The 23671-nt window shown below is 40.8% G+C and overlaps 1 protein-coding gene across 6 annotated transcripts in view; it reads right to left on the reverse strand.

The window, feature by feature from the left end:
• Positions 1-23671, reverse strand: part of LOC113113510 (traf2 and NCK-interacting protein kinase-like) — a 61515-nt gene that overhangs the window by 36877 nt on the left and 967 nt on the right. For 3 of the 6 annotated variants that reach the window (XM_026279731.1, XM_026279732.1, XM_026279729.1), the window contains exons 2-16: positions 23433-23498; positions 14909-14965; positions 14051-14176; positions 13487-13597; positions 11907-11997; positions 11455-11585; positions 6210-6264; positions 6050-6128; positions 5586-5761; positions 5415-5487; positions 2922-3108; positions 2012-2125; positions 1478-1528; positions 810-1079; positions 356-478 (exon numbers count right to left, since the gene is read on the reverse strand). In XM_026279731.1, the coding sequence (XP_026135516.1) occupies positions 356-478; positions 810-1079; positions 1478-1528; positions 2012-2125; positions 2922-3108; positions 5415-5487; positions 5586-5761; positions 6050-6128; positions 6210-6264; positions 11455-11585; positions 11907-11997; positions 13487-13597; positions 14051-14176; positions 14909-14965; positions 23433-23498 (1710 nt within the window). The remainder of the gene's footprint in view (positions 1-355; positions 479-809; positions 1080-1477; positions 1529-2011; positions 2126-2921; positions 3109-5414; positions 5488-5585; positions 5762-6049; positions 6129-6209; positions 6265-11454; positions 11586-11906; positions 11998-13486; positions 13598-14050; positions 14177-14908; positions 14966-23432; positions 23499-23671) is intronic. The other 3 variants (XM_026279734.1, XM_026279733.1, XM_026279730.1) reach the window with 3 other exon arrangements.

The following is a 23671-nucleotide window of genomic DNA, read 5'->3' on the forward strand; positions in this document are numbered from 1 at the left end:
TGCCTTTTTGAATTTGAAACCACTTTTTGAAAGCTCTATTATTTCCTGGCATTAGTTCAGGCTCATAAAGCTGATTATTCTCCCCAGTTCTCTTTTCTGAAAACCTCTGACCTACATTCTGGGTTCCTGTGGCATCCTCACAGTTATTTTTGTGTGCTAACCGTTGGTCTGCTGTGAATGTGTGTGTCACATTAGAGGAAGGAAGCAAGGCACCTCCCTTGGGGAGAGGAAGCTGTCTTAACCACAGTTGAGCAGCTGTCACCTACACAGATGTTTCTGACGCAGCTCAGCTCTCAGCTGTGGGTGACTCTCCAGACCAATGCTGTAATGAGTGTGAACAGAAGGCTTGTCTCACCCTGGGCGGCTGCTCGTCCAGACTGAAGAAGACTTCATCGAGCGCTGGAGACAGAGGAGCAGACGAGACGTCCGTCATGGAGCTGCTGTGATGAAGCTCTGGACCGGGACACACACTCACGCTCTGAAACCACACAGTCACAGCTCAACACATTCAGCAAGATCACATGCTTCTTCAGCTCATGCATGCTCCAAACATGGCCAGGGCATCATTTTATGAAAGAACTCAATTCAATTTGTGTGGATGTGTGAGTAAAAAAAAAAAAATCAGATATAACCCCTTTTTAATAGCTAATATTTTCATAATTAAACAAAAAAATTTATCAGTAACTAACCGATTGCATTGATTTTTTTGTAATTAAGTAATGTAACTGAGTTCCATGGTTTAGCCCCTCCCACAGAGTGTGTACGAGCAGAGAGCGAGGGCTGTGGTGTGTGTGTGTGTGTGTGTGTACCGGTGGTCTGGCCGCTCTCTGCAGCGCTGGAGTACACGGACTGGAGCTGCTCCCTGACCCCAGACGAGACTGGACATGAGGAGTCCTCACCGCTAGATTGTTCAGATTGACCAGATGAGCCTCCAGTGACTGCAGTTTACCTGCCAGCTGAACATCATCATCATCATCATCATCATCATCATCGTCATGGGTCAGGTGGTTCAGGTCACATGTGCTGCTGTGTTTTACCCCGTCGTGCCGTGTGTCTCGAGGCTGGTCTCTCCGCTCCTGCTGGACATCAGCAGCAAACAAACACAATCACATCAGTGAGGACGCTGCTCCCTACATGTATCCAGCTTACAGCTCCCTCACTGACAGATCACTTTCTACATAAACTGGATACAGATAGTTAGATATATTATCTGTGCTGTCCATTGCTGTGATCGAAAAGCTGTAAATCACAAAGTTATGTGATAATCAATTCAATCCTCAACGCTTCTAACTTCAACAGTAATTCTAACTGATAATAAGCAGAAAATATAAAACAAGCAGATATATCTGTGATCAACATTGCTCAACGCTCCAGAAACTGATCTCCTGGAGCACTGGACATCTTACACTAGTGTGTGTGTGTGTGTGTGTGTGTGTGTGTGTGTGTGCAGATGTTCAGTGTTAATGAAGCTCTTCACCTGCTCAGCAAACACACTCACTGCCGCTGGTCCAGGATCACCGTCTCTGGGCTGAAACACACACACACACACACACACACACACACACACACACACACACACACACACAGCAGATCATTACACCAGCGCTGGAGAATCTAAACAACACCAATCACCATAAAAATACTGAATTATCATATCTTCTGGAAAACAAGACGCATGAATATGAGCCACACCTGATCAAACACTGAACATTTGCATCATTTCAGTATTATTCATTACAGGTATATAAATATTTAATTTGTAAATTAAGTAAATTAGCACTAAATAAACAGCATGCATGTATTTTAGCCCTCTCAAACCACAGAAACACTTTAATAAACAAGAATAAACCATATAAGTGCAAATAAACTAATTATAGCAGCATTCATATAAAACCTCCAAACCTAAACAAATTTAACCCTGTGAGGCTTGCACACGATAAGAACTGTAGACTAGCAATGATGACAGATATATTCAGACTCAGAAGTGCTAAGTGAAGTCATTATCTCAAACCTGTTTGTTGTGGTTTCTTCTGGTTTTCTCAGTAAGGTCAGTCTCTTCCTGCCATATCATCTCCTGGAGCTCGGGCCACTGGAGTCCGGTCTGGTGTACGAGCCGTTCCTGCTTCTTCACACACACACACACACACACACACACACACACACACACACACTCTTCATCTGCTCTGCTGTACACACCACAGCCTGAGACTGGCATTAGGCTGATTTTACTACACTGCTTCAACAATTTGTAAAAGAGAGTGATAGTTTTGTTCAGAGATTCATATGTTGACACAGTTTTGATTCATCTGCAGAAGTCAAGCACAAGCTTTCAGACCAAAAGCTTTAGAGAAACACATCTGAATACTGGACTGATGGAGCACGTTTATACAGATTGAAAGAGTGATTCCCATTCCACTGAAGCACGCAGCGACTGACACGACACACATCACATTCACACACTAAACCTGATGAAGCATCAGTCAAATCATTCACACGTGTCCCTGCAGCACAGAAGCAGTCATCAGTAGCTCAGAGATATTTGTAGCAATAGACAACAATACATTGTATGAGTCACAATTATACATTTCTCTCATGTCAAAAATCTTTAGGATGTTAAATAAAGATCATGATCCATAAAAATATTTAGTAAATTTCCAACTGTAAATATATCAAAATTTAATTTTTGATTAGTAATATGCATTGCTAAGAGCTTCATTTGAACAACTTTAAAGAGGATTTGAGATTGAGATTTCTCAATATCCAGATATTCAAATAGTTGTGTCTCAGCCAAATATTGTCCTATCCTAACAAACCATACATCAATGGAAGACTTAATTATTTAGCTTTCAGATGATGTATGAATCTCAGAATGGGCTCTCATGACTCTCGTGCTGCCGGGTCTGAAGAGGGTTGATGCGTACGTCTTCGAGGCGGCGGCGCTCCTCCTGCTGCTGCTGGATCCTCTTCTGTCTGTCGGCCAGCAGCTGTCTCTTGTAGTTGTCCTGGTTGTGTGTTTGCTGGAGCAGGTGTGTTTGGGTGTGTGTCTCCTGCTGCAGACGCAGGAACTCCCGTCTCAACAGGGACTCTCCGGGAAGATTGACTATAGAGCTGTGTGAGCACAAACACAAGAGCCACGGTCAGTTCTCAAACCATCTGCCATATGGAGACATCCTCGCTGACATCTGCTCATCACTCAGAGACAGAGTGAGGCCATTCATGCTTACACAACACCTTCAGCTTCATCCTGATGCACTGCTTTATTCTGATTGACCTCTCTGTCGCTGTGGCACAAACATCATAAACCAGCTTCACTCTCAGTGATGTACTGCTTCACTAATTCAGATCTCACCTCTCGGGTTTAACAACCAGTTCAAACGGATTCAGTGTCCTAATGCACTTTCCTGGTCTGATATTATCAGTCCAAAGTAGGGCTAAAACGATGAGTCAACATTATTGACAACGTCGACAATAAAAAAGAAATATTTTTGTTGTCGAGTAGTCATTTGATCTCATATGATCTCATGTAACAGCCTGCAATAAAGCGGTTTGACCAGTGTGGCGCTGTAGAGCAAGACTGTTATTCAGAGCGAACCAGAAGCTGCTGAGCTGCGTTTGGATGAATATGTAAATATATGCTACACTTTCCTCTCAATAACGAAATAAAAACAACAAACACTGACAGTGGTGAGAAAGCAGCAGTTCAGAAAGCATCTGATTACAACAATGTGGATGTTTGTTCAGTACTCCAGTAAAGTCCAGTCACGTCATGTTTATTTATATAGTACTTTATGCAATAGATAGCCTTAAATAAAGCAGCTTTACAGCATTAAACATTGAAAACCAGAGTCAGTGTCCCTTTCAGTTAGAATTACTACTATAAAGCAGCTCTCATGTGTGTGGAGCTAGCAAATGATAGAATCTGTTTATTACTGGAAAAAAAAAATATGAAAGTGATAGTTTGGTTTGCAGAGATCCAGGCTTGATCTAGCTCATGACTCTTTTGATTATCATAACCCTTTAAGTTATTTTAACTTTCCCAGCCAAGTGTTTCTGTGCTTTCACTGTTTAAGGCTCAGGGGCGCTATTACGCATCTCCTGATTAAGTGTAGAAAGTTCTGATCAAAAACACAGGTGATGAAGCTGCAGAAACAAGTGATCTCACATGTTGTGTTTCCACCACTGGAACTTTACGCAGGATCTAGGGACTTTGGGCTGGTACTCTGTGGGCTTCCCCCGCTGGAACCGGGAACTAAATAAAGTTCAGTGTAAATAAATGCCCCTCAGAAAGTCCCTGCTGGCGAGGTAGTACTTTTTCAAAGTTCTGGAACTTTCTTAACTCAAATGTGCTGTTTATTTATAAAGACGTGTATTAAAAAAATATGTTTAGCTGATTTCGGAGATGATCAGCTCCATTTGATCAGCGGGATCTAAGAGCTCATGTTACCAATGAGAGCAGTTTCACCTCGGCTAGTCCTTCTGACACTCACCGCTGGCTCTGGTGTCTCTTTAGTGGTTAATCATAAAATATAATTTGTTTTGAGTAAATCTAACAGGTAATCTTTAGTCTTTATTCAATGAATCTATTAATATGTTAAAATGAAAATGAAAGTCTGCTGTTTGCATCCGTCCGCAGTACATCACACTCCTGGGTCGAACTCACAAAGTCTGAACTACAGATGAAGTCCAAAATTTGAGTACTTTGTATTGAGAAATGCACAAAGAACTACGTCACCAGACTACATTAGCCTAATCTTCACGGTACTTTAGACCACGGTGGAAATGCATAAAAAATTTTCTCAGCTTTCTGCTCAAAGTGTTTTTAATAAAACCTACCAACATTCAAGTGTTGATAAAAAATAATTTGTATTTATTTTATTTATTTGTTAGAATATGTATAACTCAGTTTTTTAACTAATTTCAAAAGCTGAATAATCACTCAATGAGGATTAGTTGATTAATCGTTCAAATAATCGTAAGATTAATCGATTATCAAAATCGTTTGTTGCAGCCCTAGTCCAAAGAGAGTGGGGCGAGGATCACTTCCTGTTTTATTTCCACTAGAATTTTGTCCATGTACTCATTAAAATTCATAAAAGTTCATATTTAGCCGTAATGTTCTTCATGGCTAGTCTAGAACAGTTACTGCTCTGTACGGCGAGAGCTTCCTCCGTTCTTGATCTTGATCTCATAAGAACGTAATGAAAGAACTGGATCAGATCCGCAGTTTTGCTTTCAGTTTTGTTTTCAAGCACTCGTGGATAAGATGAAGCCCTGCCCTTCATCTACAGAAGTGAAATCAGTCCTGAACTGTTGTCTGACGACTCTACTGTCTGAACTGAGAAAGAACGGCAAGTAAAGATGTTTCAAAGTGTCTATTAAAGCTTTCTTACTGAGATTGGAATAGTAATACATACCTGGGTTCTCCTTCTTCTTCATTCATGGTATCTTCTTCATCTTCACTGCCACTGTATTCATATTCCGTCCCCTCTGTTCACAGTGATCATAGATAGTTTGAGGCTAATCAGGCCAAACAGTTTAATGTTCATCTTCTCAAAGCACAGAACATCAGAGATTCCGCTCATCACCTTTCTCTGGCCTCCTCTTCCTGGTTCTGTCCAGGTGATCTTTGAGCGTGATGCGCACCTGCCGCTCGTTGGGAAGGTCTTTAATGAAGGAGTGGCGCAGGAGCGTCTCTGTGGACGGCCGCTGGAGGTAGTTCTTCACCAGACAGCTGTCCACAAACATCTGAAACTTCTTAGACCTTCAGAAGCAGTGAAACACATTACTGTTTTTACAATCGCTAGGATACATTTCTAATGTCTACTTTTCTTTCTTTAAAGACGTTTAGGAGAACTGTGTGAAGACGTATGAAAACATAACTCTAGAATTTAGAAATGTGTCCTATCGACTGTTTCAAATGTGTCGGGTTACACATGTAACCCATGGTTCCCCTTCTAGGGAAGCTTGAGCTACGTCCTCTAGTGGACACTACGGGGTGTCTGAAACACGTGCCAAAACTTCAATCCCAGTAATAACGGCATTCTCTTACCATTTCTTGGACTTGAGTTTGGGAGGAGGGTTTCGTGGAATGAGGAACAGCGCTCTCATGGGATGCATGTCACACAAGGCTGCAGAGACATACAGGAATCACACCCAAACACTGGATCTTGTGTAACTCTTAGAGAGTGTTTCTGTGTGTGTGAACTCACGTGGTACTCCCTCGGCCATCTCTAAAGCAGTGATTCCCAGAGACCAGACGTCGCTCTGAAACATGCGTTAACACAGTCACTAATGGAAACATGTTCACTCACTGATAGGGATGTAACGATGAACCACGAACCGGATGAATATCAATTTAAATATGTGACGATTCAAATCGGTTGAGATGCTAAACAAATCATTATTCAATTAGTGGTAGGAGTTTATATGAATGTATGTCCGAGGGGAACTTACTGTCTTTAGAAAAGTTTAGATGATATTTTTTCTTTTCATCTTGCTTCTGTATGAAGCATATTAAAGTTCATAAGTGCAGCACTGCTTTGTTTACAGCGGTAACCAAGGAAACGCTCTAAGCTCCACCTGCTGGCAGAGAGTGGATCTGCGTCTTGTTCAGCTCTCCTGCTGTTTCTGTTTCATAAAGATATCTTTCGGAAGCTACATCCATAGAATTTACAAATGGCGGCATCCATTTTCACGTCAGGAAAAAGGTGGATAGTTTCACAAAACTGAAGTTAAACCATTCTCTTTTGCTTCAAATTTCGAATTGATAATCTAATTTAATCTAATTTATATTAAAAACTGAGCATGTTGCATGTATGCAGCATCTTTGTTTGAATCGTGATTAAAATGCAGTGATTGCCTTTAATTTTAAATGAAAAGAGCACAGACAAAAACATGTTATTTTATATTAAGAGATTTATTTTATTTGTATTCCTTATTTATTTGATTTGGGGATTAAATTTTTGAGTTGTGTTATTTACATTTACATTATATTTAAATTTAGTCTTTTAGCAGATGCTTTTATCCTAAAAAAATGGATACCAAAAAAAATTGTTTGGTCTCGTACTCTATCGCATACGTTGTCAGTGTTGTGCGCTTGCTTAGAACTTTGTTGTGATAAACAGTAAAGTGTGTTCAAGCACCAGCCAAGAGAGTGTAAAGAAATACCCTTTGTGAGAAGCAGTTAAATCAGCGGGAGTTAAAAGCAGATCGTAAGTGTATTTATTTCTTGTCTCATTAGTGTTTAGCGCAGTTGTCGTTGCTAGGAAACACTTGTTAGTTTACTGTGTTGAGACATGCTGCGTTTGGTCTCGTTCTCTATCGCATACGTTGTCAGTGTTTTGCGCTTGATTAGACCTTTGTTGTGATAAACAGTAAAGTACGTTCAGCTGAATTCAATTTCTGTTTTGTCGGGTTTAAAAAAGATTAGTATACCGCGGCAACGGTCGCGGCAACCCTCAAGTTAAGCCCTCCTCGTGTGAAGACCAAAGAGTGTAAAAACCATCGACTCTACCGTGCGACTCCACCGGGCAGGGACACCGGCAGGGGATATAAGTATTGTTTTGATTAATCTTTTTCCTTTTCCTTGTTTCATTCCTGTTTCAGTAGTTTTTTGTTTATAACCAAATCTTACTACATGTTTCCAGATCCCTACTATCATTACCACTCTTAAACCATGCAACACACAATGTAGACAGCGCAATCTTAACAACCTGCACACTTTGCCTATGTCTGCTAATACACTACTTTCTTTTCCTATTGGTCTCTGGAATTGCCAGTCTGCTGTAAACAAAACCGATTTCATTACTTCTATTATTAGTCATTCAAAGCTTGATCTCATGGCCCTAACAGAGACCTGGATCAAACCAGAGGACTCTGCTACACCTGCAGCACTCTCCAATAATTTCTCATTTTCCCACTCCCCCCGTTTGACTGGAAGAGGTGGAGGTACTGGTCTGCTCATCTCTAATGATTGGAAATTTAATCTGTAACGATATTAGAACACCATATACATCGGGAAGAAGGAGGCAGGAACCGGCGCACAATCAAAAGACATTTTAATAATCACAAAATAAATACAAAACAGCACACCAGCCCCTCACGGACGACTGGTGCGCTCAAAATAAAAACCAAAACATAAACTATGTCCCAGGCCTGGTCCTCTCTCGTCCTTCACTATAGTCGCTCCAGTTTTATATCCTTCCATCTCCTCCGTGGGACTCGATACCGGCGGTGGGGCGCAGGTGCAGCTCATCTTCAATCACTACACCTGGCCTCACTCCTCGTTCCCACGCCTCTCGGCCCCGCCCCACTCGCCACATAATCCTTTACCATCTTTGGGTATCAACAGCTCCTTTGAATCTCATTCAGTTACTGTTACCTACCCTTTTAAAATACATTTTTTAGTTGTCTATCGACCCCCAGGACCACTGGGTAACTTTTTGGATGAAACCTCTCAACCTTTTCTGAGGATGATACTCCCCTAGTTATGATTGGAGACTTCAACATTCATCTAGATAAACCTCTGTATGCTGATTTCCACACTCTGCTTGCCTCTTTTGATCTCCAACAAATGTCAACTACTGCTACTCACAAATCAGGCAACCATCTGGACCTTATTTATACACGAAACTGCTCTACTGATCATGTTCTGGTTACTCCACTGCACACGTCGGATCACTTCCTCCTCACTCTTAACCTCAACATGATCCCTGACACATCACTTACCCCTCCACATGTCATCTTTCGACGTAACCTACGCACACTTTCACCCTCCCGGCTATCTGCAATGGTTTCATCTTCACTTCCTTCCCCTAAACTGTTTGCATCTTTGGATGGTAACAGTGTTACTGATACTTTCTGATCCACTCTTACATCTTGTTTAGACACTGTTTGCCCCTTATCTTCCAGGCCAGCCCGTTACACCCCTTCTGCCCTTTGGTTATCTGATGTTCTACGTGAACACCGTTCTAAGCTTAGAGCTGCTGAAAGGGTGTGGCAAGTCCAAAAATACTACTGATCTTATTGTGTATCAGTCACTCCTATCTTCTTTCTCTGCTAATGTCTCCTCTGCTAAAAGGACATACTACCATAACAAAATTAACAATTCATCTAACTCTCGCATGCTTTTTAAAACATTTTCCTCACTTCTTTGTCATCCTCCTCCTCCTCCTGCTTCATCTCTAATAGCTGACGACTTTGCAACGTTTTTCATTTTTCATTTTCAACACATTAGTGCACAATTTTCCTCACCACAATCAGTCAAGCTCATATCACCAGCAAACTTACACTCATTTACATCCTTCTCTTCACTCTCTGAGGCAGAAGTGTCAAAACTCATCCTTTCTAATCACCCTACAACTTGCTCACTTGATCCAATTCCATCTCATCTCCTTCAAGCCATTTTTCCTGAAGTTGTACCTGCACTCACTCACATCATCAACACTTCCCTCCACACTGGTGTTTTTCCCTCATCATTTAGACAGGCACGTATAACTCCAATACTTAAGAAACCCAACCTCAACCCATCTCTACAGAGAACTACAAACCAGTTTCCCTTCTTCCTTTTATTGCAAAAACACTTGAACGAGCTGTGTTCAAACAAGTCTCTACATTTCTCACACACAACAACCTCCTTGACAGCAACCAATCTGGCTTCAGAAGTGGACATTCAACTGAGATGGCCTTGCTTTCAGTTGTTGAAGCTTTAAGACTGGCAAGAGCAGAATCCAAATCTTCAGTACTTATCCTGCTTGATCTGTCCGCTGCTTTTGACACGGTTAATCACCAGATCCTCCTATCAACCCTACTGGCAAATGGCATCTCAGGAACCACACTTCAATGGTTTGAGTCTTACCTATCAGATAGGTCCTTCAAAGTTTCTTGGAGAGGTGAGGTGTCCAAGTCTCAACATCTAACTACTGGGGTGCCTCAGGGCTCAGTTCTTGGACCACTTCTCTTTTATGTCTACATGGCATCATTAGGTTCTGTTATTCAGAAACATGGCTTTTCATACCACTGCTATGCTGATGACACTCAACTCTACCTCTCATTCCATCCTGATGATCCGACGGTAGCTACTCGCATCTCAGCTTGTCTAACAGACGTTTCTTCCTGGATGATGGACCATCACCTTCAACTCAACCTTGCCAAGACAGAACTGCTTGTGATTCCAGCAAACCCATCGTTCCATCACAATTTCACCATCAAGTTAGGCACTTCAACCATAACTCCTTCAAAAACAGCTAGAGGCCTTGGAGTTATGATTGATGATCAGCTGACTTTCTCAGGCCACATTGCTAAAACTGTCCGATCCTGAAGATTTGCTTTATTCAACATCAAGAAGATCAGGCCCTTTCTTTGGGAACATGCTGCACAACTCCTTGTTCAAGCTCTTGTTCTGTCCAGGCTGGACTATTGCAATGCCCTCTTGGCAGGTCTTCCAGCCAATTCTATCAAATCTTTACAATTAATTCAGAACGCGGCAGCAAGATTAATTTTTAATGAGCCAAAAAGAATACACGTCACACCTCTGTTTATCAATTTGCACTGGCTTCCAATAACTGCTCGCATAAAATTCAAGGCATTGATGTTTGTCTACAAAACTACCACTGGCTCTGCACCCATTTACCTAAATTCATTACTTCAGACTTATGTGCCTCTAGAAGCTTGCGTTCTGTAAGTGAACGTCGCTTGATTGTGCCATCCCAAAGAAACACAGTCACTTTTACAGACTTTTAAATTAAATGTTCCTCCTGGTGGAATGAACTCCCCAACTCAATCCCAGCAGCTGAGTCCTTAGCCATCTTCAAGAATCGGCTTAAAACACATCTCTTCCATCTTTATTTGACCCTCTAACTTTAACACTCACTATTCTAATTCTATTCTTTAAAAAATCTAACTACCTTTCTAATCTTTTTGTATTCTATTTTCTTTTCATTTATTATGCAATTGTATATGTATGTGTGTACGTATGTGTAAAGACCTCTTTATTCTATCTCTTATCTTTTTATTTATTATATTATTTAAAATCCCATGCTACGTGTACTGTGTTAACCTAACTGAGACTTGTTATAGCACTTATATATCATTGCTCTTTTTGTTGTTTTTGATTGCTTCCACTGTCTTCATCTGTAAGTCGCTTTGGATAAAAGCGTCTGCTAAATGAATAAATGTAATGTAATGTAATGTAAAGCAACTTACAGATGAAGACAATAAGCAATCAAATCAACAAAAGAGCAATAATATGCAAGTGCTATATTAATATTATTATAGTGTTTTATTTCAATTTCACAAAGAAATGTGCAATTTTTTTCAAAGCAATAATAAAAGGAAACATTTAATTTATAATTGGTCTAAAATCTCATTTTGTAAAAAAATAAATAACTGGTGAATGGAATGTAATGGTGAGTTGAGTGAGTGGTGATGTTCAGTGATGTAGAGTAGTGTACTCACTCTGTAGTCATACGTGGAGTCAGGGTTTTCATCGCACGCGATCACCTCCGGTGCCATCCAGTACGGCGTCCCGATGAACGTGTTTCTTCTGCCAATCGTCCTGTCCAACTGAGCGCTGACGCCAAAATCCACTGGAAAACACACACAATTTATTTACCAGAATATGATTCTTCTGTACATGCATATTGTTCTGTTTCAATACAAAACGTATGTATTTTAGTGGATTCTCATTTATGTGTAGTTTAAATATTAAAATAACAAAAAAAAAAAAAAAACAGAACGAATACACCAAACTTTAAAGCTGCAGTCTGTAAGAAATTCAAATCTGGCATATAGAAAAATGAAAAGTACCACAGTAAATAAAGAAACAATAATAGTGAAGCGACGAGCTTGCATTGATTCTCAGTGAACCCTGCTCATGATCATATCTAGTATTTCTGATACGCTCTTACCCAGCTTGATCTCAGCGTTCTCCGTAAGCAGCACGTTCTGTCCTTTAATATCTCGATGAATCACATGATGTGAGTGCAGGTGTAACAGACCCTGACAAACCACACAAACACAGTCAGAAATCAACAGCTGCGTTTCATCAAGTTTGCACTTTAGATACTTTAACTTTAGTCTTTCTTTTAAAGATGTGCATGCCCTCATCAACTCAACAGTAATCAATGCCTTTATTAGCTGCTAAATTACCCCTAAACAGTTTCTTACCTCAAATAACAGAACAGTTAACAGAAGGGTTTTTTTTTTTGCAACATATTTGCAACATATTTCACAATTCTGTTGATTCATCAATATCCCTTTAATTTGTCATGTTTGACTGTGAATAGAGCACTTCTACAAGTAATGTCATGTATTATAATCAGGGTTATAAAATCAGTGAAAGCACCAGCTTTATATTTCTGTTAGACCAGATGAAATAAAGCATTTAATGAAATGCTGAGGAGTGAAAAGCATGGAGTATAAAACACGTCATGTACAGAATGCATTTCATAACACAAGTAGCTCCTGTCATGGATGAAATGTGTCTCATTCACTGATTTCTGTGAATAAACTGCTTTTGGGACATGCTCAGAGGTTTCATTGATCTTTCTGTTTTCTGCTGTCCACATTCACTTTCTTCTCTTGTTTTCTGTTATCCATGTAAACTTCAGTGTACTAAATGAAGAACATTGATTTTGATCTTTCTGGGTATTATACACATTAACACATAACTGCATCTCTATAAACATATCACCATCCTTATGTGCCTATCATATTGGAAAAATGTCATTTACTGAATGTGGATGTAACGGTCTCAAAATCTCAAAATACGTTATTATTGCGATACAAAGTCCATGATACGGTATTTACTGAGATACTTAAAAATTAAAAAGACAAATGAAGAATTAGGAGAAGAAATGAAACTATTCTTCATTTTAAATTTAAGTTATTCTATCTAATGTACTTTGAGTTCATTAAGAGCCCAACCCATGTTTGAACTGAACTCATCAGAAGTCATTCAGTGAAGTGATCAGAATATAATAATAATAATACCAATGACAGTAATAGTCATATACTGTAAAGCAACTGCACTGTAAAATAAATGAAAATGAATATTTCATAGGTATATTATTTCTGCTTTACACTACAGGAGGGAAATGACAACACTTCTCTCCTCATTTCTACACTTGAGAGAGATTGTGATTAAACCTCTTCAGACTGTACTTTAAGCTTCAGTGAAAACAGGTTTACAGAAACACACTCAGTACACATCTAGAGAAGCGCTGCGATCACACACACACACACACTAAACTCACAGCTCCATCGTCTGAACCAAGTGTGTGCTTCACTGTGAAACAGACTTGATGAAGTCATACTGTCAGTGTATTTCAGAAACCTTGATAATATCAGACAGTTTAGCTGATATTGACAGGGAGTCCCATGCCTCTGACTGAACACATGACTTGTCTCCCACACACACACACACACACACACACACAGTCTGAGGTGTACAGTAATGCTGGAGGAGGACGGGTGGTGTTGGACTCACTCTCAGAACCTCTCTGCAGATGTAGGAGATCCAGTCCTCCTTCAGACAGCTTCCTTTGGTCTTCTTCAGCAGATCTGTGACGGAGCCGGCGCCGCAGTACTCCATCACCAGCTGAACACACACACACACACACACACACACACATCTTCATCAGTTATCAGAAGATGACTGCTGTATCTCACTCATACAGGGTTCACTTTTTCTGTTTCACATCTCCAAACCTCTCAGTTGATTTTTAGATTGTATTTAACATAAATGGTTCATACAGCACTATTTTCAGCTTTAGATTTGGTATTATGGTATTCTTTCAGGTTTTTTTTACATTGTTTTTCTTAAAAGTCTTAAGTGACTTTTTCGTGCACACAAGAAACTATTCACATGCCCATGGGGATTTTTAACATGTGTATGCATTACAACTTCTGGTTTGTATAACCTGATTCCTTTGTGCATCACTGCTATCTTGCACATGAGTTAACCGAGATCAAACTGTGTCTCTCCTAACGTCCTCTGAGGCGTGAGAAGACTCTGTGAACACGTGTCTGTCCAGAAGCTGGTGTTTCTCACCCACAGCTGGTCGTCCTGAGCCGCAGGACTCTTCTTCACGAACGCACCGTAGTACGTGGCTATGTTCCTGTGATGGGAGTGAGTCTTCAGCATGTTGATCTCCAGCTTGATCTCCTCCTCCTCGTCCTGAGGACACACTCATGTTCAGAGGAACTTGCTAAAGGCAGGACAATCTGTTGCTTCAGAGTTGCTAAATGACGTTGTGCAGTCATTAGGTGAAGACATCATTATGCAATCACGACACACAATCAGATCGAATCAACTTTTGTCCTCTGTATATTGTGTTTTCATGCTACAACTTAACAGATCCTGGTAGAACACTAGTGTGTACATTTTCCATTTTAGTTGTTTAACTGATCAGCAGGAAGTGCAGGAATAAACTTCCACGCTGTTATCATACACGAACCGTTCTTAGTGATTAATGCATGTGATATCTGTGCTGTTAGACACTCCTGACTTCCTTCAGAGAAAATATGTGCAGTTTATCAACTGAGTCACAGATGATACAAGTTGCCAATACATTTTAAAAATAGCTAGGTGCTTTCTGAAGAAAGAGTTAAATCGAGCAGCACAGGAAGTGATGGAAGTGATGGTGAGGGAGAGAGATGAGTTATCTGTCTCAGACCACACACACTGAGCACACAGGGCTTTAATCACATTAATCATCAAATAAAAACAGATGATAGTTGTTCATAAATATACTGTAATATATAATGAGTAAAGCTGAGGCTGTACACTAAAGAGGAAGCATCTAAACGTTGGATTTAGTGAGTGCACTTGATCAGGATTAATAACCAGTGGATTGATATCAGGAACCATTAATAACAGATGAACATGATGATCAGATGAAGCTCATACCTCCGTCACGTCCATCACCTTGATGGCTGCCAGCTGTCCTGTCTTCACATGTCGACCCTGCCTCACACACACACACACACACACACAGTTAGTGTCTGGACGGATCAGGACACTGCGAGGTTCAGTTCTGATCGATCTGTGAACACTCCTCACTCATCTGAGAAAACTATCAGCACACACAGAAACTCAAGAGAACAGGAACTAATAGTGATGTTAAAACTTTATTAGGGAATATCAAACGGTTCCAGGGCCTTGTTGAATGTAATTAGAATGTAAAAGATTGATGCAATGGTTCAAATGTGATGCAGTCATTCCATTACCAACATTTTCTATAATAAAATTACAATTACAAACAAAAAACACTGGATCCAGAAAAACGCACAGGATTTCTGAAAAAAATAAAACACTGAATTGAAAAAACTGAAATACAGAAATATGTAAGTGGAGAATGCTAAATCTGGGGAATGAAGCACATTTCATAGGGTTCTCTGGGGAACCAGTGATTGTTCAGACAGATCTGTGAGATAAGAGATGAACAGTCATCCTCAGACACAGCACGCTTGCTTCAGTGTGTCCAGCTTCACGCACACACACACACACGCACGCACACACAATCACTCACACACACACACACACACACACAATCACTCATACACACACACACACACAATCACTCACACACACACACGCACGCACACACATCTTTGGTAAAGTTATTGTTTTAGTGTTGATTTTAAATATCTGGCACATTTTAACAATACCGTGATAATAATCATAGCATAGTAAGAAATGTTCATAATGAGCAATGATTCTGAGGAAGGATGTCTAATGGAAGAGTAAGTGTGCATCATCATGTTAGCGTGAGGCATTGTGGGAAGGGTTTAACACATGATCTGGACTCCAGCACACTCAGCTGAACTGATCTGAACTCAGACGTTTCATAACTATGCAGCAATAAGACTAACTTGTGTTGTAATGAATGCAGTGTAACTAAGAGTGATCAGAAATTGTTACATTTTGCAATAGATTTTTGCCTAAATGATTTTGCTTAAGGAAGTACTTTATTTGTGGGACGTTTTTGCATCATTCTTACAAAACCTGGTTACAGAAGAGCTCACAGCCTTTATTAATATTAATATTAACATTAAGTTTACTCATTCCTGCTACTGTGGTCAATGACTCTGCATCGCTCAAGTCACATTCATTTCTAAAGCACTTCATCCAGTGGAGACTGTTTCACAGAAATAAACAGAAGAGAAAAGAAAAGCCCCAGTTCTGCTCTATCAACACAATCAGGGCTGGGACAGTGAATCGAAGCATCACGACTCTCTCTGGAGTGATTCTGAGCTTAGACTGAACAGCAGATGGAGCTCTACTCTGTGTTTATCCACACACTCAAACACTCACGAAGAAGAGCTGAAGAGCAGTGTGTGTTTGACTGCACCGCTAAAGCCAGCGCGCGCAACACTAGAGACGTGGGAACTATATTGTGAGGGGGGGGGCGGCGTTTCCATGGTGACGCATCATTGCTTGTCACGTGACACACGGCATGAAATACAGTATCTGATATGCCGACTGTCAAATACATGCAAGTGGAAGTATATTGTTGTTTAACACCTTTATAATGATCGCGTTAGTTGAGCTGTATGCGCGACGGGCGCCGCCGTGTTAGTTTGTGCCGCAGACGCAGTTCAGAGAATCGGATCTGATGGATTTACAACCTCGATGTTTACAACACATGAATTCATCCACTTCTCCTGAAATACCTAAAAGTGGCTGGTGAACTGGGAATAGAATATGTAAACACTGAAGTTACTTACACAATGTGTATCTGATATGAATAAAACGTGTTGAATTATAATGGACAGGATTATTATTACCTCTTCCATAGACATCAGTGTGTATTTTATAAACTCTAAATGTATTGTTTTTTAGTACTTATGTGAATTTATTTGTTTGAAAACTAAAATAAACAGTATGTGGTTGAAAACACTGAAAAGTTGCGACCTCTTCCTCTGGAGAGAATGATTTCAATGTAAAGTCGAGTTTACGCGGGTCTGGAGGTCTCGCGGCGCAGTAGACGAGTTATGAGTTATGAAAAGGACCATTGCAAGCTGAGAGCGACCGGCTTTTGTGTTGGAAATTGTCAGTAAAACCCCTACCTTGTGCAGCTGTACCGGAGTGTCCCTGGGACATCAGTGCGGTCCGAGCGTGTCTTCTCAACAGCTGGACATATAGTGAATAAAAAACGCTCTGCTCTGGACTCCGAAAATGTTGATCGACTTGTTTTCCTGTCCAATTTATTTGTAATGGCCTTATTTTGTGCCTTTTTGCACATTACAATATGCCTGCATAGTGTCGGTTACGTTCAATAAAAAAACACACATGGCCTGTTCTCAAGTCCATTTAAAGTTTCATTTTTTGAACAGTTTTTTTTAAATAGATAATGCAGTCCCAACGAAAAAGGGTCACGATCGTGTGTTGGAACCGCAGGCGGTGAGTAAAACTGCTTCAAATATCTCTGTGTTGTTAACTTAGCTATCGGCGCGTAAGCACATCAAGTAAACAACATGCGATGTTATCATCAAACTGCACTTTCCACATGTACAGCTTAAAAAAAAAAAGACGACATAAAGTGGAACTTAGTCATTTTCCAAAACCGCTAAGCAAATTTATACAGTTTCAGTACATACCACATAGAGACGCCTTTGCTGATGCTGCTCTTGTTAAATTTCAGCCTCTGGATCTGTGACACAGCTTCCACATGCTCTCAACACAAAAGCCTACTGGCGCTCGTGATTCTTTAGCTCCGCCCACACGTCACGCCTCCAGCCGGTTGTGTTTTTCCGGGAAGAATCGGTACAGACTATCTTTCTCCTATGAATATAATAAAACTAAAGACTTTTTGGAGTTATGAAGGATGCAGTACTACTCTATAGGTACTCAAGATTAACAGGAGATTGAGTGAAAACCAGCATTTCACCCCCCCTTTAATAATCGATTCATACACGTCCATAACATACTCGCGATTAATCAATAATCGATTTTTTTCACCACCCCTAGTGCTCAGATCAGCACTGTGCAGCTCGACTGGTCATCGTGTATTTGTACTATGAAGCACTGCCCAATCAGCTTTGCTATATTTGTCTGAATCTGGGCAGAGATTATATCTCTATACACTTCAGAGTTCATCTGCTGCTTCTGTCTTTTGTCGCATCATAACTAACTAACTCTGGTGAAGTCTCTGGTGAATCTCTTGATTGTAGACTTTGACAGAGACACATCTGTCTCCAGGAGAGTATTCTTCTCTCGGCTGGATGTTGTTCATGGGCTTTTCTTCATGGACGTCCAGGTCTTATGTTTCTGAGTTCACCAGTTCGGTCTTGTTTTCTCAGAATGTACCAAACTGTTGATTTGTCTGCTCCTGATGTTCCTGTTCTTTCTCTGATGGATCTGTTTAGTTCCTGAAGCCTAACAATCATCTCTCTTTTCTCGTTTCTCTTGTATGGAGAGATCTTTGACCGCATGATGTGCTTCACAGCAACAGCCTCCAAATACAAATGACACACAATTAACTCCAGACCTTGAACCTGCTTAATTGATGTAGGAATAATGAAGGAATAGCCCACATCTGTCCACGAAACAGCTTTTGAGTCAGCTGTCCAGTACTTATGGTCTCTTGAAAAGAGTGGAGGTACATATCTAAGAGCTTTAATTTCTTAAACTCTCCTCCAATTGTGATGAGAACACCATCAAATTAAAGATCAGAGGCTGCACTTTAAGCCCAGTCTAAGCCCTGTTAAGTGCCTGAATGTATTCATCAAATGCGTTTCCATCTCTTATTATTAGCATTAACCCTTTTCACACAAGTCAAAAACCACCTCAAGTAATCATAAAAACTTTTGGGGGGTTTTTATTTTAAATTTGGTGTTTCCATTACTGGTTTCTGATGCGATACTTCAAAATGCACATTAAACATGGTAATGGAAACAGAGCTCTTGATGCCACAGACTGAGCCTCACGTTCCCCAGATCCTCTGACCCCAGATCCTCTGACCCCAGATCCATGGACATCAGATCCTCTGACCCCAGATCCCCGAACATCAGATCCCCGGACACCAGATCCTCTGACCCCAGATCCTCTGACCCCAGATCCATGGACATCAGATCCTCTGACCCCAGATCCCCGAACATCAGATCTTCGGACATCAGATCCCCGGACCCCAGATCCCCGGACATCAGATCCCCGGACACCAGATCCTCTGACCCCATATCCCCGGACCCCATATCCCCGGATTTCATATCTTCGGACATCAGATCCCCGGACATCAGATCCCCGGGCACCAGATCTTCGGACCGCAGATCCCTGGACATGTGAAGCCTCACAGACTGTCCAGGAGCTCACTGATGACCAGGAGATCCTCATCACATGGATCATCTCACCAGCAGCAAGCACAGAGGTTTACAGTCATCTGGAGGCCAACACTCACTCAGGCTTGACTTTGATATTTAGCCGTGTTTCCACTGTCGGGCTAAAAGCGGGCGTGCTAGTGTGTGCCAGGGCCAGTCACATTTCCACTGTCACTTCCGAGGCGTGATTGTGCCTTGTTGGGGTTTCTTCAGGGCCAAAGGCCAGGGTTTTTTGGCCCGACGAAAAGGCCAGTTTTCTGCTAACTTCTCTTTGTTGGTGAAATGATGAGGTTGAGTGGCGTTGTTCAGAGAGGTTTGTAAAAGGTGTGTTTTAGTGACGTGCAGCAGAGCTTCAGGCTCGACTGTGGAAACCATGCGCTATTCTGGCCTCGGTGCTCTGGCCTGAGGCTATCAGCCCCACCCGGCCCATTTTAAGCCCTGGCTCGCACTAACCCCATAGTGAAAAAGCGGCTTTTGATTTTAATTCTGGCCTATGTACATAGTAAAAGATTTTCATCTTGGATATTCCATTAATTGAGTGTCATTGTGTGATTTAAGTATTCGCTTACCTTTTTTTATTTTTTTTGAGCAGTGTTACATGACACTTAAAGAGATTGTTCATTAAAAACCGTCATGGTTTATTCATGCTTATGCCGTTTCAAACCTGTAGACCTTCTCTCTTCTGCTGAACCAAAAGAAGACATTTTGAAGAACTGAAGCACTTTGGTGACCATTGATGTCTAATGTTTGGACAAAAAATCCTGAGATGGTTCTCAAAATAGCTTTTTTATTAAAGGGGGGGTGAAATGCTATTTCATGCATACTGAGTTTTTTACACTGTTAAAGAGTTGGATTCCCATGCTAAACATGGACAAAGTTTCAAAAATTAAGTTGTACGGTTTGTCACAAGTTTGGGAAAGTTTTTTTTCGAGTAGGCCTCTTTGTGACGTTAGATGGAGGGGAATTTCCTTATATGGGTCCTGAGGCACTTCTGCCGGAAGAGCGCGCTCCCGTATAGCAGAGCACTGAGAGCACAACAGACTTCACTGATCAGAGCGAGAGCGTCGCCAAATGTCACAAAAGAAGTGTGTTTTTGGTTGCCAGGGCAAGACAACCCTGCACAGATTACCAAAAGAGAAACAGCATTAAGGGACCAGTGGATGGAGTTTATTTTTACAGAGCATCAACGGAGTTGTGCAAGTGTTTGTGTTTGTTCCCTGCATTTCGAAGATGCTTGTTTTACAAACAAGGCCCAGTTTGACGCCGGATTTGCACATCGTTTATTTCTTAAGGATAATGCAGCCCCAACGAAAAAGGGTCACGATCGTGTGTTGGAACCGCAGGCGGTGAGTAAAACTGCTTCAAATATCTCTGTGTTGTTAACTTAGCTATCAGCGTGTAAGCACATCAAGTAAACAACATGCGATGTTGTCATCAAACTGCACTTTCCACATGTACAGCTTAAAAAAAAAAAAAAAAGACGACATAAAGTGGAACTTGGTCATTTTCCAAAACCGCTAAGCAAATTTATACAGTTTCAGTACATACCACATAGAGACGCCTTTGCTGATGCTGCTCTTGTTAAATTTCAGCCTCTGGATCTGATTCCGGATCATAAATATACGCTGAATCTGACTGTTAGCCATGGTTTGTTTTTTCCCTCACGGTAATGTCACAGCTTCCAAACGCTCTCAACGCAAAAGCCTACTGGCGCTCGTGATTCTTTAGCTCCGCCCACACGTCACGCCTCCAGCCGGTCGTGTTTTTCCGGGAAAAATCGGTACAGACTATCAACATTTTTGTGTGAACGATGTCTTTAAGACTCTGATGCTCAGATGGCTCAGAACAGGACGACTGAAAGCCAGCCATGATGTGACTGACTGGATGAGCTTCAGCAAACATCAGCAGAGGAACGGCCTCTTTAACACATGTTTACATGAGCACACAATGACCTCATCCACCAGACGCCATGCTTTGAAGAGGAGCTGAAGAAGAGCGCTGTGTGCAAGGACACGCAGCTCATCATGAGTCTGCTTCCCCAGGAACAGCCAATGAGTGCTGAATCTGGCTGATGTAGGATGGTATTTCTGTCGGAGGGGATTTCCTCGTGTTCTCCAGGATGCCTGCGAAGCGCCACATTGTTTTTAATGACTGGGACATAAACAGGAAGTGCTGTCTAAAAAGAGTGACAACGGGATTATACTCCAGACACAGCAGTTCTCTGAAAAATACTTTAAAAGTTTGTTGAAAAGCTGTGGAAACTGATCTCAGAAGCAAGCGTGGAACAAAAAAAGAATCCTATAATATTTTTGATAAAGGACTGTTTTATTGTGTTTTACCAGTGACTGAACTGACTGAAGGAAGAAATGAAAACAGTGTAGTCATCCTAAAACCAGAAGATGGTTCATTTTCTTGTCTTCATATTTAGTTTTACTGGAAGACATGCTGCCTGGAGAGGATATAGATGTTGAGGTGAATTTAAAAAACAAATGGATGATGGATCATTTCAGAAGTGTCAAATACAATCATTTTATGTATGCTATGTGTTTTTTTTTATTATGATTTTTGTTTTTCAGGAATTATTCTATTATCTATAACTTTGAATTTGCTATAAAAAAAAAATTAAATACACTGCTGGACAATAATCAATCATTTGTAATCTATAACTTTTCCCAATGGCAATGTTATGATTGTTTTACATACTACAAACAATTATTTCAATGTTCTGCACAGAATAAGGTAGAACATAAACTTCATAGTTTCTGTACTGTATTAAATGATTGGAAAGATAATGCCTGGCACGTCTATGAGCGTGAGATCACTTCTCTTTCAGTGCCAAAACTCATTTTCATAAAAGAAAACGCTGTAGTATTTAACTTTTCCTCTCCATCAGTGAAGAATGATTCTGAAATGTGCCAGATGTCAGTTTGGTAACACAACGAACACTACATGCTTTTAAAGATCTCTTCTTTGAGTATTTGAGTGTAAGAACCCAGAGGTGATCCGTGTGCATGTATGATGTCAGAACAGAGAAGGAAGCTTCATGTTCAAAGATGCAGTAACAGTGAAAGTGCATTGTTTCCTCATACATGAAAACACATGATGAAACGATCCAATACTAGCTGTGCAATTACTACTAATAATCAGAGTGGATATTCCTGCACTTAATGACCATCATTTATGGCAAATCATCACATACTGATATATGCTTCCAAAAGCAGGTTCTGGATTCAGAACACAATTTCTCTAGATTATTAACCAAATACATAATTGCACATGATTAAAGAAATAACTTTCTTAAAGGGACAGTTCACCCAAAAATTTTATATTTTTACTAACTGTCAAGTTGCTGCAAACCTGTATGAACATCTTATAACATTACATTACATTTAATTACATTTAATTATTTTATCCAAAGGGAGAAACAAATGAGGACAATAGAAGCAATCAAAAGCAACAAAAGAGCAGTGAAATGTAATAATACGTTGATGTTGTTGTTTCAGTGGAAGAGACCGACATTCAAACTATCTTCTTTAGTGTTCAGCTGAAGAAAGAAACTCAGCTTTGGAGGAACATGAGGATGAGTAACTGATGACAGAAGGGCTGAACTGTCCCTTTAATTCATGGGTTTGATCTATGTATAACAGAACATATGTCATGCACTATCATTTATTATAACAACATGTGTGTGTACTAAACTATGATGCAGTATCTCAAACGCCTGAAATAGAAAGCCCAAGGCTGTCCTAATCTGTGTGCGTCCCACCCTACACTTTGTGCTGCATGCTTGAGAAGAACGAGGAGAAGAAATGGTTGCACAAGACGATCCACAGCGGGACGGGTGCAGATCCACCCTGACCTGAGCCAAACACACATCTCACAGGATGTCTGGCTCACTACACACTTCTTTAAAGATCTGATGTTTCTGTGAAGCACGCTCTGACCGTCATGAGGAAGTGAGCTCCACCCAAACACCAAACCACACGCGTAGGTTTCATTAGCACACTATCTATCGCATCAGTGCTGAGATCTGGCAGACCCCTGCACTTCTGCACACCCCGAGACACACAGCATCTCTTTAATGAAACACAAGCCAAGTCTGAGTGTGCACCAACCTTGTACACCTGTCCGTACGTCCCATTGCCCACCACCTCGATGAGCTCGAAGATCCCCGCCGGATCCTGAAATCAAGAGTCACAGGGTCAAGCTCCGGGGTGGTCACTGTGAGGTCACTGTGAGGTCATTATGAGCACATCTCATTGAGCATCTGTATATAACTTCATCTGTTAATGGCACATTCACACTTCTTGCTCTTCACATTTTATTTCGCTCTGTATGTCTTATTTACTGTCTA

Source organism: Carassius auratus, chromosome 14 (assembly GCF_003368295.1).
Source record: "Carassius auratus strain Wakin chromosome 14, ASM336829v1, whole genome shotgun sequence".
Taxonomy (NCBI): domain Eukaryota; kingdom Metazoa; phylum Chordata; class Actinopteri; order Cypriniformes; family Cyprinidae; genus Carassius; species Carassius auratus.